The 15,183-nt window shown below is 42.9% G+C and overlaps 1 protein-coding gene across 1 annotated transcript in view; it reads right to left on the bottom strand.

Annotated features, from left to right (window-relative positions):
- LOC135482611 (deleted in malignant brain tumors 1 protein-like) overlaps positions 1-15,183 on the bottom strand; it is a 31,025-nt gene that overhangs the window by 2,758 nt on the left and 13,084 nt on the right. The window contains exons 14-37 of the mRNA XM_064762805.1: positions 14,809-15,150; positions 14,084-14,407; positions 13,217-13,350; positions 12,680-12,887; positions 11,959-12,291; positions 11,222-11,572; positions 10,589-10,915; positions 9,829-10,149; positions 9,148-9,474; positions 8,778-8,940; positions 8,091-8,257; positions 7,693-7,788; positions 7,119-7,337; positions 6,529-6,852; positions 6,247-6,337; positions 5,692-5,933; positions 5,030-5,398; positions 4,382-4,720; positions 3,686-4,051; positions 3,110-3,287; positions 2,168-2,325; positions 1,605-1,925; positions 737-1,084; positions 32-340 (exon numbers count right to left, since the gene is read on the bottom strand). Coding sequence (XP_064618875.1) covers positions 32-340; positions 737-1,084; positions 1,605-1,925; positions 2,168-2,325; positions 3,110-3,287; positions 3,686-4,051; positions 4,382-4,720; positions 5,030-5,398; positions 5,692-5,933; positions 6,247-6,337; positions 6,529-6,852; positions 7,119-7,337; positions 7,693-7,788; positions 8,091-8,257; positions 8,778-8,940; positions 9,148-9,474; positions 9,829-10,149; positions 10,589-10,915; positions 11,222-11,572; positions 11,959-12,291; positions 12,680-12,887; positions 13,217-13,350; positions 14,084-14,407; positions 14,809-15,150 — 6,357 coding nt within the window. The remainder of the gene's footprint in view (positions 1-31; positions 341-736; positions 1,085-1,604; positions 1,926-2,167; positions 2,326-3,109; positions 3,288-3,685; positions 4,052-4,381; positions 4,721-5,029; positions 5,399-5,691; positions 5,934-6,246; positions 6,338-6,528; positions 6,853-7,118; positions 7,338-7,692; positions 7,789-8,090; positions 8,258-8,777; positions 8,941-9,147; positions 9,475-9,828; positions 10,150-10,588; positions 10,916-11,221; positions 11,573-11,958; positions 12,292-12,679; positions 12,888-13,216; positions 13,351-14,083; positions 14,408-14,808; positions 15,151-15,183) is intronic.

The following is a 15,183-nucleotide window of genomic DNA, read 5'->3' as shown; positions in this document are numbered from 1 at the left end:
ATACACATGACATTTCAACCCAATATCGTACCTTCGCAGATAACTCCGATGTCCTCTTCATGCTTACAGTTATGGGAACCAATATCATTCGTTCGGCACTCCTTGAGAGATTTCTCATCCCCCTTGCACAAGACATTATCAAGGAGAATCTCACCACTCCCTGCAGGATACGCTGTGCTCGGCTTCCCTCCGGCGAACCCCAACATCCTACACACTACATTGGCAGCATTGTTGTTGAACAGATCGTTACAGACGGTACCCCACCTTCCGATCCCGGTGGCATAGACCTCAAGACGACCGGCTGTTCGGTTTCCTTCAGCAAGCCGGACTTTGTCTACCTCTGCAAAATAGTTCATAACGAGATTGCACCTGCGATCATGATAGATTTAGCACTTCTTATCATTCTCAGTATTGCACTCCATCTAATAAAAACACGATGTATGAACGGCTTTACTTATATTCTTGCCAATTACAGGCTAGTCCATCGGATACTTAAGGAGAGACCATCTCGACTCTAAAGTTGTGGTCTCTGCTATGCCTTCCCAGACTTCCACCAAGTATGTGGGGAGTAAAATCACGAAGAGAATGCGGCTCCAAAGTTCAGATTGGGGATACATCTCATTCACCAGAGATCTTTGCGTGGCTGAAGTCATATACTACTTCAAGAAGACGTTTTCATACGTCACGTTTATATATTGCAAAATATAGCTCTTCAGTTGCTGAAATTCAAACTTACCTATCTTTTCGTTGTAACAAATCACAGATGCATCCCGCCTATGGCTAGCGCAGTAATAGTAATTCGGGACGGTGCGATTGAACCCAGTATTGAGGCATTCCATAAGTGATTTCTCCGTCCCACGGCAAAAAAACCTTTCAACCCAGATCCTCCCGCGGCCAGCCCCGAAGTGAGAGCCCCCTTTGGCGATACCGTCAGCAAAGCCTTTCTCTCGACACATGACACGAGCATCGGCGTTTTTCCAATTCCAGTCGCAGACGGTTCCCCAAACATCATCGTATTTTATATCGATTCTTCCAAAGCTTGGGTTTGGTCCGGTACCTCCATTTGCAAGCCGTATTTCGAAATCTGGAACAAAAAAACACGAGTTGGATTGAGTTCGGAGAAAAGATGAGCAATACATTGAATCCTTTTTTATTTTGGAAGTGACTACTTGGCAAGCCCGGCTTACCAAACAGCGACTTTTTCTTGTCCTGAATGAAGAGTCGAACTCATTAGTATTAAAGTAAAGTCTCCAGCTCGCCAAACAGGGTAGATTTTTTACCCCCGCCCGGGTAAAAAATCTACCCTGTTTGGCGAGCTGGAGACTTTACTTTAATATTAATGAGTTCGGCTCTCCATTCAGGACTAGAAAAAGTCGCTGTTTGGTAAGCCAGGCTTGCCAAGTAGTCACTTCCTTATTTTTAACATATTGTTCCATTGCATCGCACGGAGTTGCGTTTATTTGAATCGCCGTGTTTCAACATGTAGAATCGCGGCCGGGATTCGTGATTTTGCGGATAAAAAGCTATCTCTTAAGCTATCCTAGATATCAAACCAGGGTGTTCATCTATTGGAAATGAGCATTTTAAAGTTGACCTTTACTTACTCTTTTTGTAACATAGAACGCCAGCCTCGAAGCTGTTGGCACGACAGGCATAGTTATCCCCCCATTTCTTGTAGCTGCACGACGCCAGGGTTGTGGCTCCAATGGCACAGCTCACATTGCTCATCACAGTCGGCTGCATATTTAGGGCAATATGTAAGAGTGGTATCCCACCCATGAACCCTAAACCCTTGCACGCAACGGTACTTTCGTGTTTGCCCCAGTTGTAACCACAGACTCGGCCAGTTATGCCATTTAGTGTAACCTCTAATGATCCATGCACCTCACTTTTGTATTTGTCGTCTGCAAATGCCACTTTGAATCCTAAAACAGGAAGAGGAAGAATATTTTACAAAAGTTGCCGCGTTGCAGGAATTATGCGTGGTACGTTGTTTTGTGCAAATGATCTTCGATGCTGAATCCATGTCAGCTCAGCGTTCACATAATCACGCCATACCACTGGCATTCTGGCTCTTATTTCGAAGATGTGAAGAGGTGGCGGAGTACTTTTTTCATCACCAAAGGGTTCAAATCAAAAGGTACCAGCCAATGACCCTAACACTGACCTGTATCTGTGATCGTCTCGTTGGAGCAGTAGACGCCCGCATACTGGCCACTCTTACAGCTTGGAGATGATTTCTTGCACTCAACAAGGGATTTCTCATTTCCAGAACACAACACTTTGTTCACCAAAATACCACCAGTGACATTACCGAAGGACGTTCTGAAAGTATGCAAAATACACTTCAAACCGCGATTTTTTTTTGGAAGTGACTACTTGGCAAGCCCGGCTTACCAAACAGCGACTTTTTCTTGTCCTGAATGGAGAGCCGAACTCATTAATATTAAAGTAAAGTCTCCAGCTCGCCAAACAGGGTAGATTTTTTACCTGTTTGGCAAGCCCGGCTGGCCGAACAGGACAAAAAAAGATGCCGGTTCGGCGAGCGGCTTGCCAAATAGACCCGGCCTTTTTTTATATATACCTAAAAACAACTGTGATTCGACGAAATAAAAATCGAAAAAAATATTTTTGGATTGGAAAACCGAAAAGACATTTTATAATCCGCCAAAATGAAAATTGGGAAAACTAATCCTTCAGAAATTTTCGCGAATCGCAAAAATAAGGAGCAGCGAACTTTTGGCGGTCCACATGTGTCATCATACATGTAACGCTTTCTTCTCTCTCTTGCACTAGTACTGATGCCGGCGATTATAGCTGAAACAACGTGCATGCCTTACCATGCTTAGGCGTGCGTATTGATTTAGTAGACCTGACGCAGGTGAATATAGCTTTTAACTTTTTTATCAGTTCAAGAAAATCCTCCTGACTAGTAGAAGGAATTGTACGAACGTTAAAGGCCAAATTCTCCATTCACCATTCTGCTCGAGCAGTAAGAATGAAATGTTTTCCCACGGAACCCCTAAATCTAGTTCATCAATGGAGTTTCTGAATCAAACTGCAGAAGACATCAGGTTTGCTTATAGAAAGTGGTGATCGTTTATCATACCTTGGGACAGCCCTTCCATCGACGTAGCCCAATTCTGAGCAAACAACCTTGGCGGCGTTGTCGTTAAAGCCATCATCGAAGCAGACCCCTCCCCAGGCCTTCTTCTTCGCATCATAGACTTCAACGGTGCCGTAATGGACGTGGCGGCGGACCTTTTGATAAATCTGATTCAGACGCACTGCAAGTGAGAAAAACGCTAGATGAACACTGAGATACAATTCGCCAATACAATTAGTCAGACGCTCATTTGACCATATACATATAGTAATATCCATTTTTAAAATTTCAAATTAGCAGTCCCTATACTTTTTATACAATTTCATTTTCAGTTGTGTTGTCATTTGCTTAGGTCAGAAAAATGTCACTTGGTTTTGTTGCCAGATTATTATTTTACTCTCCTTTTTAAAGGTGTTGTTTTCTCAACACGAATATTAAGCCTATCTGCCTATGATTTGTGCTCAGTGTGGCAAATTCAATATGATTATTGTTGAGCGATGGTAACCTGTATGGAGAAGGGGTAATGCCGTCACATCAGACAACAGAGTCTGAGGCTGATCAAAAGGTTGCCTGCCTTACCATTTTTGTAGCAGACTACGCCTGCATCCGTGAAATGACCCTTGCAATAATCCCAATACCGAAACCCGTTGCCAGCATCAAAAGAGGCATCAAACCCTCGGTGTGCGCACTGGTGAAGCGACGCCTCAGTCCCTTTACATTGGAGATGGCTCAGCCATATAGGCCCAGCCCCTCTCCCAAAGTTTGACCTATAGGTTGCGTCACCATCGTTAAAGCTCTCGCCCAAGGATCGACAGAATACGGCAGCATCATACTTGTCCCACATGGAATCACATACTGTTCCCCATTCTGTACCAACTTTGATTTCAACACGTCCCGCGTTCGCTGGTATTTTGTTGGGTGGTGCGACTCGACGGTACGATATACCTAAAAAGAAAATCACATCGTATTAAGGAAACCATAGCTTTATACAAACAATCTCACATGTACAGAAATGAGAAACAATTCCAAAAAGCCTAAATTATCATATCTACTATTTCATGAATGGCAAGTAATTTTTTCAGAACAATTGGCTGTCTGTCGGTTGATGGTTGCTATTTCTAGTTTATTTCACTGGTACTGTACTCGTTTAGGCCATGCTTGATATTTTGCGTTCCTTTTTAAAACTTCGTCCACAGAAACGTTAGATTATCGATTGATTATTTGGCGGGATTCGCAACCCCAAGTTATATTAACATTACTGTCCAAAGACATTACCTCCTTCCTTGAAGCATATCACGCCAGCATCATGGCCTTCTGTACAGTTACGATTCAGAGATGTAGCCTTGCTGAAGGTGCAGTTATCAAGTGACCTCTCGTCTCCCTTGCAGTCCACATCACTAACCAAATACGGCAAGATCTGGCGCGTTTGAAATTTAGAGCCGACCTTTGAATGAAAGTAGGCAATCCCTGACGGGTAACCTTTTGATTTGCAATACACCATAGCGTCAGTGTCGTCCCAACCTACGCTGCACACTCTCCCTGTAGTGCTGAAGACTTTCACCAAGATACGACCGTCACCTTTAGATGTGTCTTCGAGAGTGAACTTGTGGGTACCTAAAAATTTAAGATTATTTAACATTTTTGTGCGTATCTTAACAGACATGTCGACAGCACCAAATTCAAATTCTTAGTTCAGTGAAGGTGACGAGTTAAGCAATCAGTTCAACCTCCGACCATCAACGCTTGATCTGAGTGTCTAGATTCTCCATGCTCTGGACATCAAACAAGGCGCAGTCCCTCTCATCATTTGAGCTTGTTAGAATGGCCTCCTTCCCTCAAGGATTTCAGCACAGGAACCTGCAGTTTTGCATTAGAAGTAAATCTGGTGATACAAAGTAAGGTAGAGTGCATGAAGATGCTTACCGTCTTCTTGTATGGTCCTATCCGTGAGGCACATCACGGAAGCATACGTGCCATTCTTACAAAAAGGAACCAACTTGACGCAGTCCTTCAACGACATGACAGAGTTCTCGCAGTCTTGTAGGGACACCGACGAATTATCTGTGATGTTACCAAACTGTTTTCCATAGGCAGAGCAGCAGATGGCGTGCCCGTCTATGAACCCCAGCTCCTGACAGACCCTCCTTGCTGAAGAGTCTGTGAATCCTTCGTCACAGACAGGGAACCAGGTCTTACTGGCAGAAGAGGAGGAACTGTTACTGGTGAAGACTTGCACCGCTCCACTGGTGTTGTTGATGGGCTTTGGTCCACTTAACGTGTTGATGAGCCTGACTGAATAACAGAGGAAATTTTTTAATGTTTTAGAAGCTATGATGACACTATGATGTTTGGGGGGGGGGAGTAAATAAAAATAAACTCCATAGTTTGATTATAAGATGAGGATATATCTCAAGAACTAATTATCAAGAGTGGTTAATAGACAAAGAAATTGCACATAATAAAGGGGGTCACATATGACAAGCAGGAATGTCGCCTGTCCCGTAATGTATAAAACAATGCTTTCTAAGTAGCAGTTGCCATGTTGACCAACCCAGAAAGACATTACTATTCTGAACATGACTCACCATGTCCGTAACAGTTGACGGCGACATCGTGTCGATGGTACCGGCAGGAAAAACTAGTCGCTTTCTTCCATGAGCTATGAGGACACACATCAATACTACTTTCATTGCCAAAGCAGTTCAACCGGTTATACCATACGGTTTTCGCCTCTCCGCTTCGACCATAAGGAGTCCTGCTGATTGCTATGCCGTCTGCGAAGTTCATGGATGTGCAAAGAACCTTGGCATCAGGATCTCCAAAATAGCTGAAAAAAGGGATGGTCAGTAACAACATCTTAGAATGAACTGCACGTTTTTATTTTTGCTGCTATATTCTATACTATATTCTCTCATTCAGACTAGCGAGACCGTGTATCTTGATCTGAGTTGGTAGGGAATTTTGAGAAAAGCACGTCTTTTTGTTGTTCTTTCAAGAAACGGTAACGGCACTGTCGATTAGGAGACGTCTTGAAGGTGGATTGCATTATCTGAAAACCAATTCTTTTAACGTTTATAGCAAATATCTCATCCAAACAATGAACTGAGATAGCTATACTAAACAGGTAGGGTTATTCATACCTATTGCAAACCGTTCCCCACGTCCCGTCCACCATTACCTCCACCGTTCCTGTCTTTGGATCGTCAGAGCCCGTCATACGAACGGTGACACCTGCAGCAAAAATACGGATGAGAAACAGTTTCCAGGGGCTCACCGTGAATTGGAAATGGTAGCAGCGCTACTTTCTGTCATACTGTTCAGTTTATATTTACATGTACACACATGCTCGGCTGTTCAAAATAATTTCTGTTCCTGTCGATGTTTTGTTTCGATAATTGTTATCAATAAATTAAGACACTAACCCGAGTTCCTAAAGCACAGCACTCCTGCAGAATGCCTACTACTGCACGATGTCACCTTCCCGTAAGCAGTCTTCGGACACTGCTGAAGTGTCCTTTCGAAGCCATTGCACTTAACATTACTGGTCCAGTAGGGGTTGTAGCTGCCATAGTATGAGCTTTCATAGTGTGTGTAAGTAGTTCCGTCCCTGAAGCCCAGCTCCCTGCAGACAACCCTTGCTGCATTGTTGTCCCATCCGTCCTGGCAGATTCGGCCGTAGATATTGTTAAAGGCGATTAAGACTTTTCCAGTGTTTGAATTGCCACTGAGCTTTAGGTCTTCGTAGGCTGAAAGCAAGGGGACAAGAAGTAACTTCTGTACTGGGTGTTAAAAAGCGTTTTTATCATACTTATCAACTCACTCCTAACATTTTTCCTTTTTTTCATGTGGAAAACAGCAGTTTAGTCAATACTTTGAGCGACTTCGTTTTTTCTCGGGGAAACTGTTCAGTTAAAGTTTGTAGTTTGATATCAACATCAGTAGTAGAGGTTATCATCTAACTTTCCACTTAAGCCAGGTCAACCAACTTGTGCCTCCAGCTTTTTTTACCAACCAGTTAACGTCCTATTGGAACATGCCACAGACGCATAATTCTGCCTAGTACAAGCCCTTCCTTCTGCGTCCTTTGCTTTGCGATGAGGGCAGTCCAGTAGATCAGATTCAGTTCCTGTACACTGGAAGCCTGTTATCCTAGCCAGTCTGTAGTTCGCTCCAAAGGCAGCACAGCATAGGGTATATCCTACACTGTACCCTAAGCTTTTGCAAACGACATCTGAAAGAGAAAATAAAAGAATTGTTTGACAAATATCTAAAAATGCGAGAAATATCCGTTTTGGCAGTTTTTTTTTAAACTTGTTTTCATATTCTTTTAGAAGTCAAAGGCAATAAATATGATTGTGAGACCTGTAATCGTGAACTAACAATAAGTGTGGTATTAACCATTATTTCTGTTGTTTTTCTATCGTTTCCACAAATTATATCATTGGTGTTGATGATTACGAAGAAATTTGATATACATGTATCCTTAAGGATTCTGTGCACACCGCAACGTAATCGAGAGTGGTTGTCAAGTAATAGAAATGGCCTTTGCATAGTGTTTCTAACAAATCAGCAATGCTGTCTCTCACCAGTTTCCTTTTGGCCCCAGTCCTGCTCACAGACACTGCTCCATGTATTTTCTGTATAAACCATAATTCGTCCATACGACGCTGTGTCCAGCCGGACTGCATAACAAGAATAATGTGACAAGGACTTCATGTACATGTATAGTTAAAACAGGTGACGAAATGTTTTCTTAATTCGCAGTAGGCAGACAAATACGGTCAACTCCACGAACTTTTGCTAGTGATACCAGCTGTACTAACAGTGTTGCCAGTCAGTTATATGCTGTTTTCTAAATTGACTTGAACAAGTTTTTGGTTGGTTTTATAGGAGTTTTGTAAGGTGTTTTTGTTATGCTTACCATGCATTATTTATATAAATTACGCGATTAAACATTTGCAAAAAAAGAAATCACAGTACCGACCTTTTCCATAACACTGCACAGCTGCATCATATGAGTGGGTTCTGCAGTATGATCGGACCTGTAACCACCCACTGCTCTGACACTGCAGGGGGGAGCTGTCATTGCCATTGCAGTATGTGTTGGTGAACCAGACTGGAGAGCCAACTGCTTTCCCAAAGGACTGATATCTGAAAGTTGAATATGACTCCAAGCTTTATCTTTCTCACTCAAAACGATTGATCTTCAAGTGTCTAAACACACGCAATTCAACTAGATTGACAACAAACTTAAACGTAATGCAAAACACCCAGGTAACATCAAAGGGAATTCCAAGGTAGGCTTCGGATAGAAGTTACACTCGATAGGTCCTTTAGTAAAAAAATATGGATTGATTTTGAAAAAATATGCCGAGTGCAATCGAACAACATGTTGAAATGTCCCGCTTTAGTCTCAGCGGTTTCCACTCGCCTGGTCAAGCGACCTCGAACGGCAGACGGTTTGACTAGTTCAAATTGTCGGCCGGGGGCCAAATTCCAGCCTTCGCGTTTGAGAGGGATTGTAGACAGTCAGCTGGCCACGCAGTTTCCAAGAAGATTCTCTGGTCATGTTCAAGGTTTTGCAATTCTAGACAGTCAGCTAGCCACGTCGTTTCCAAGTAGATTCTCTGATCGTGGTCAAGGTTTTGAGGTGTACAAATTATCAACTTACTTTCTTTTTCCATAAACAAATCCTTTTCCCAAACTGCGACAGAATACAGTAGCATCATTCGTCGACCATGCGTCTGAGCAGATAGTCCCCCAAACACCATCATACTTTATTTCGGCTCTCCCGTAACTGTCTCCACCGTCAACCAGGCGGTACCCGATAGATGCTGAAAGATTCAGTATTCTTCATGTTTCGACAGAAATAACCGAGTGTACGCAAGCATTTTTATTTGAAAACTACAAATCGGTAGTCTTATTTTCTCAGATGTCAATAACAATCAAACGTTAACAAGACAGTCTTCTGTTCTTAAAAGCAGTATTATTTACGAAGCTGGTTAGTTCCTAGTGTCATTGGTCAGTGTATCTATACTTACTATCGGACTGAGCACACAGCACACCAGCTGTTGGCGAAAATCTGTCACAGCCGCCGTTCTCGCTCGTGATGACATCATCAAAAGTGCACCTCTCTAAGGTTTTGCTAGCACCGCTGCAGGTCACATTCGATATCATCACTGGCATCGGATTGATCAAGTTCTGGGTGAAAGCAACTCCGCCCTTGTAGTTCAGCTGCTTGCAGAATAAATTTGCTTCTCTGTCAGTCCACCCTTGACTGCATACGCGACCGAGGACGCCCTTGTACATGACGTTAACACTACCAGTGTATCGCAAATTGTAGTCCCTTGAGAGGTAGAACTTGGTAGCTGAAAATGATTTGGATAGAAATAACCGTTACGTATTGACGCTGGATGAGCCTGGGCTAATTAAGTTAGCATGTTTTTTCTTTCCGTTAGGGAAATCTCGGACAAATCACCGATATTTCATACTTTTCACAGACAACGCGGGGAATTCTCGGACAAATTTGCACTTTCTTAAATGCCCTTGGCTATCAGTGCAACAGTGGCCCATTCCATTAAAATGTAATGTGGAAGTGGGCAAATTCCTAGATATTTTTTTTTGTTTTTTAACTAAGTAAGTAATATGGTTCATCGGCCAGGTTTTTATAAAAACATTTGATAATCATTGTTCAATATTGGAGTAAAATAATCTGAACTTACGTTTCGTAACATCAACTGTGTTGTTAACGCAGTACACGGATGCATACCGTCCACTGGTACAGTGTGCAGTGTCACTCTCACACTTTTCAAGAGAGGTTTCTGATCCTTGACATTTTATATTGTTCAAGACCTGGTTTCCAGTATACGCCATCCTTCTGAAGGTAGAACAGCACACTTTCTTTCCATCAGTGAACCCCAATTCTTTGCAAACGACCTGGGCAGCCATGTCATCGAAACCCTCGTCGCACATGTTGTACCAGATACTCCCCTTATCAAGTTGAACTATACCGAAGTTGTTAGTTGGGCCAACTACCAGGCGAACTGAAATTAACAATTTAAAACATTACAATGTCTTTCTCTGAGTTCGGATTACCAACACTCACTGTTACAATTTTAAAAAATTATAATTCTTTTGGCCGGGTCTATTTGGCAAGCCGCTCGCCGAACAGGCATATTTTTTTGTCCTGTTTGGAGAGCCGCTTGCCAAACAGCACTAAAAAGCCACCCTGTTCGGCCAGCCGGGCTTGTCAAACAGGTAAAAAACCTACCCTGTTTGGCGAGCTGGAGACTTTACTTTAATATTAATGAGTTCGGCTCTCCATTCAGGACAAGAAAAAGTCGCTGTTTGGTAAGCCGGACTTGCCAAGTAGTCATTTCCTAAAAAATTATAATTCTTTTATCAACATGGTATTTTGCTGTGAATGTCTCCATCATGGGTTTTGCCTTGGTGGTACACATGTGTCTCCAGTGTTATATCTACCTTTGCCAAAGCAAGTGACCCCAACTGCCTGACAGGCCCTTCCCATTTGCTGCTGCATCGAGTTCCTCCAAGACGAATGCGAGCAATCTGCCACAGAGGATGCATTCGCACCGCACTTCAACCGCTGGATGAAAGGCCTTCCCGTGTAATTGTATCCGAAGTACTGTCGATCGTGTACTCCTCCAAGAAAACCCATGCCTCGGCACACTGCAGCTGCCTCATTTGAATAGAAGCTGTATTGGCAGATAGCGCCCTTCGTCCCATTGAAATTTATTTCTACCCTCCCTGATCGCTTTGTGCCGTTCACCAGGTTGTATTTAGGTGGAGCTGAAACAAAATGGTATCATCTGTAACTTCCTGCATCTGATTGAAATTAACATAAATTTTCGAAACCACGATAAAGGTTGAGTGACATTGCGCCCTGTGCTGCAAAGCAGCCATTTTCTGAGTTTGAAGAATCTGGCGCTTACATCACAGCTGATGAAACTCGAGTAGCCTGAACTCCTACCGCAAATAAGCATATTATGCTTTCAATGAAAAAGAAAATACAGAAAATTCACATTACAATTATTGCCACGCCAAATCTGAGATTAGAATGCTGCACTAACTGGTACTAATTGGTTTCATATTTACCTGTCTTGGTTGGCCAGCATACTACACCTCCAGCAGTCAAGTACGTGCCCCAGACATACCGCTTCTCCGTGCACCTCACTCCGCCCCGACCAGACACCTTACAATCCAGTAAGCTGTTCTCGTACCCAGTGCAGCTGATGTTCCCTAACCAGAACGGTCCTGGTGGTGGTGGGTAGTGCCTGTAGACCTGGCCGCCAGCGTAACCAAGCTGCCTGCAGACAACCATGGCTTCCTTGTCAGTCCAGGTTGATGGGCAAATGTTTCCGGGTATGCCGAGGTAGGTGACAGTTACAGGAGCAGAGACGGTTCCTTTGATAGGACTTGTGGCATTCGTGAGACTTATTGACATGGCTATTGAAATAGAAGCATGTAACAGTACATTACGATCATGGCGCTCTGTTCGAAATAAGCAAATATTTCATGTACAGTACTGGCAGAAAGTTATCAATTTCTTGATTAAACTTCTACAGTAAGTGACTGTGTAAGACCCATCATACCCTGCCCAAATACCGAGAAAATTGAGAATGCTCGTGCAGGATGATGCCCAATTGCCATGTTATGCATTGCGAGCCGGAAAATGTGCATAAAAAACCCAACAATTTAAGGCAAATGGAAAGAGGGATGAGGAAAATGGACTTTAGGCTTATTGGGGGAAAGAATGAAGAAAAAATAACATCGTCTGCGTGATTCTCATGCATTACGTTTGAGCTCGATATGAAATATACATAGTTACATACCCGTAGATGGCGGCTTGTCGAAGCAAGCCACAGAAGCATAGGCTCGATTCGGACACTGGTAATTACTTCCGATGATCGTGTGGGCACACTTGCTGATATCCCTGCCTTCCTCTAAACACCTCACATCCTTGACTCGGATCAACCCACTTACTCTGCCAAAAGCAGAACAGCAGAGCGCCCGTCCTCCTGGATAGCCAAGGTTCCGACAGGCCACATTTGCTTCCCTATCGGTGAAGGTGTTGTCACAGATGAGATAGTAGCTCGAGTATCGGCCTGTTGAATACCTGACATACAGCGGGCCGAAGGACTTGGAATTGTCGGAACCAATTCTAACTGTAATCAAAAGTAGTGGTTAGAAACCAAAGACCGTTTCCATGGAACCTACAATATTGAGTTAACAAACGAGTACACAGTAGTCGAAGGCAATTCTGATTCTTGGCTGAGGCGAAAAAAAGTAACGTTTAATGGAAAAAGGATATCCTTCATTGCCTGCTTACCACTCATGAAATTTCAGCATCATACCACTGAAATATAATACAATGGTGCAGTTTGATGTGTAGTTAGAATGCGATTGGGTAGTTTAATGTGTAAAAGCCAATGAAATCATCCCAAAATATGCTGTTTCCCTGTCAAATTGTTCCGGGAACATATCAAGTTTCTTTTTGAACATCTGAAGCATTATCGATGCTTTGAATGTATAAGTCAGTGAAGAAGAATTTACCATCGGTATCGCAAGAAACCTTCAGATCCGATCTATGGTTGCAGCTGGTGTTCCGTCCCATCCAACCATAGTGCATACACATCAGTAGATTTGCCTCATTACCAGTACATCTGATCATTCTGAGGTTGATCGGTGTGCCAGATGATGCTGCTGTGACGGAAGAATACGACACCTTGCCATTTGGATATCCCATGCTTCGGCAGTGGACCTGAAGATATTTTCAGGAGAAGAAAGTTTAGATTGCCCTTTTTCGAGTGTGTGCCCGCTTTGATGCTTCTAGTGTTAGCTATAGGCTTCTTCATCTTATTCTAAATTCTTTTCACTATACAACATCTCGGAACATAATTTCAACTCCCATGATGCATAATTGCATAAATAATTATTTTCTAGTTCTGGGTCACCATAAATGATGCAGCCTTCAGTTTGGCCAAAGGTCATTCATCATGAGCTACTCGTTCCTTGTTCCTATATATCATTGTTAAATGCAGTTAGCCGTTAAGCTGCAAACCGATTCTTTGTGTCGGTTACGGTTCTTACCTTTGCCAATCGAGAGAGATTTGTGTGGTAAGCATAGCTTCCAGGACATATTGTTCCCCACTTCCCCTCATAGCCGATCTCGGCTCGACCTATGCTTCTACTTCTTCCACCACTGATGCGGAATTGGACACCAGCTGAGGAAAAAAGGTTGTGAAAGATCAATGGATATTACTAAACAGTTCGAGCGTATAATGTCTAATCTTTTTCTTTTCTAAAGCTAAGATTTGTGTAGGTCTCCAGTGGATGCGGAATCACGAGGTATAACACTTAAACGTATTAGTAAGATGAGCAAGCAGAAGGCAACGTATTGGAAAAGGAGGAGGCCAAACGATACCCAAGCCCTTTCTGAACCATAAATCATTCGAGCGTTACTCCTCCTGTGCCCGAATGAGTAAGAGGAGAATTGAGAAGAAGGATATGCATGATTCAAGGGACCTGGTTGTGGGCCTGGTTGTTCAAAAGCACAAAATTCACATTATCCCTAACAGATACGTTCAGTATTCTAAGACGTTGTTATTTTCAGTCAATGATATCCCATTCATATTTTGAAATCAAGACTTAACAACGCCGTTACATCTTCTGTTGAAAAAACGAGCTTAGTGTATCAGAATGTCCTTATGCATAATTTCACCGCATAATTCAAAAGTTCAAGCAATTACGAAAAACATTTATTGGATATCGTAGCAGATTGATTGTTTAAAACAAAACAGCTCAGAAATCACGGAGGAATCGATGCAGCTTGGCTTAACTAGCCTATACTAATCGTAAAGATATTTCTTCCAATTGAAGCAACGTTCCCATCTCCAATGCAATATTATTAGCTGGAAGACATCGATGTCGAGACAATTCTCGAAAAGTCAGACTTACGTGACTTATTGTAACACAGGACACCTGCCTGGAAACTAGTATTGGGGCATCGAACATTACTCCTATAATCAGTCCGGCACTGCTCAATCTTGGTATGTTGCGAATTACAGTTGAACTTTGGTGTAAGCACTGGGAGACTGGTGTTGGAGCGCGTTATCATTGCTACGCCGCCAGTGTAACCTAGCTGTTTACAAGTAACATTGGATGTTACGTCCGTCCAGGCAGTCGAGCATACTCTTGTCCTCATGCCCAGCACTTCGAACAAGACGCGTCGGAAGTATGGAGCGTCGCGGACAAAAACCTTTCTGGTAGCCAGGTCGAATTCTGAAGGTAGCATTGAGAAAACAAGACTTAGAAAGCCAGCAAATTGCATGAAGACCTAATTTAAATTCAAACCCTCATGAAATACATGATATTAGATTAGAGATATCCAGATGATTAAAAAAGTACCACCGCAAGGAAAACCCCGATATCCATTAAAATTCTGTCCTTTTATCTGTTGTTGCATATCTGTATATAGAAGACACATTCATTGCCTCAAAATTAAAATCGCGTTTTGGACTTTTAATAGGATTTATGCGGACAACCTTTACTGCAAGTGATTACGGCAGTGCCCAACAGGTCGTGGCTACATATGTTTGGCAGCAAATACCATTGGAAGATCAGTTTTTCAATTATAATTGCTGGAACTACCTAGTATTTTTACAGTCATACAAAATACTTACTGGGTTGAGCTGTTCCACTGTAGCACATCACTGAGGCGTAGTCGGAATAATCATATCTACAACTATATAGACTGCTTGAGTTGTATGTACAGTTAAGGATACTATCCTCATTCCCCTGGCACTGAGTATCACTCATCCAAATCCGTGAAATATATATGTTCCCGAATACGCCGGGCCCGAGATATTTCCCATGGGTGTAGTGGAGTTCGCGGCAGGCCACCAAGGCATCATTGTCATCAAACCCACTGCTGCACACCCTGCCCCACAGTCCCGACTTCCTCACCAATACGGCACCGATGGCGGCTTTTGTGGTGCTGTTCGCTACACTGCGGTACAATCGTACTGCAATAGGATGATGAGCTAATGGTATTAAAG

The sequence above is a fragment of the Lineus longissimus genome, chromosome 2 (genome assembly GCF_910592395.1).
Source record: "Lineus longissimus chromosome 2, tnLinLong1.2, whole genome shotgun sequence".
In the NCBI taxonomy this organism is placed as follows: Eukaryota; Metazoa; Nemertea; class Pilidiophora; order Heteronemertea; family Lineidae; genus Lineus; species Lineus longissimus.
The sequence above is the reverse complement of the archived record's forward strand: the minus strand, read 5'-3'. Positions and strand labels throughout refer to the sequence as shown.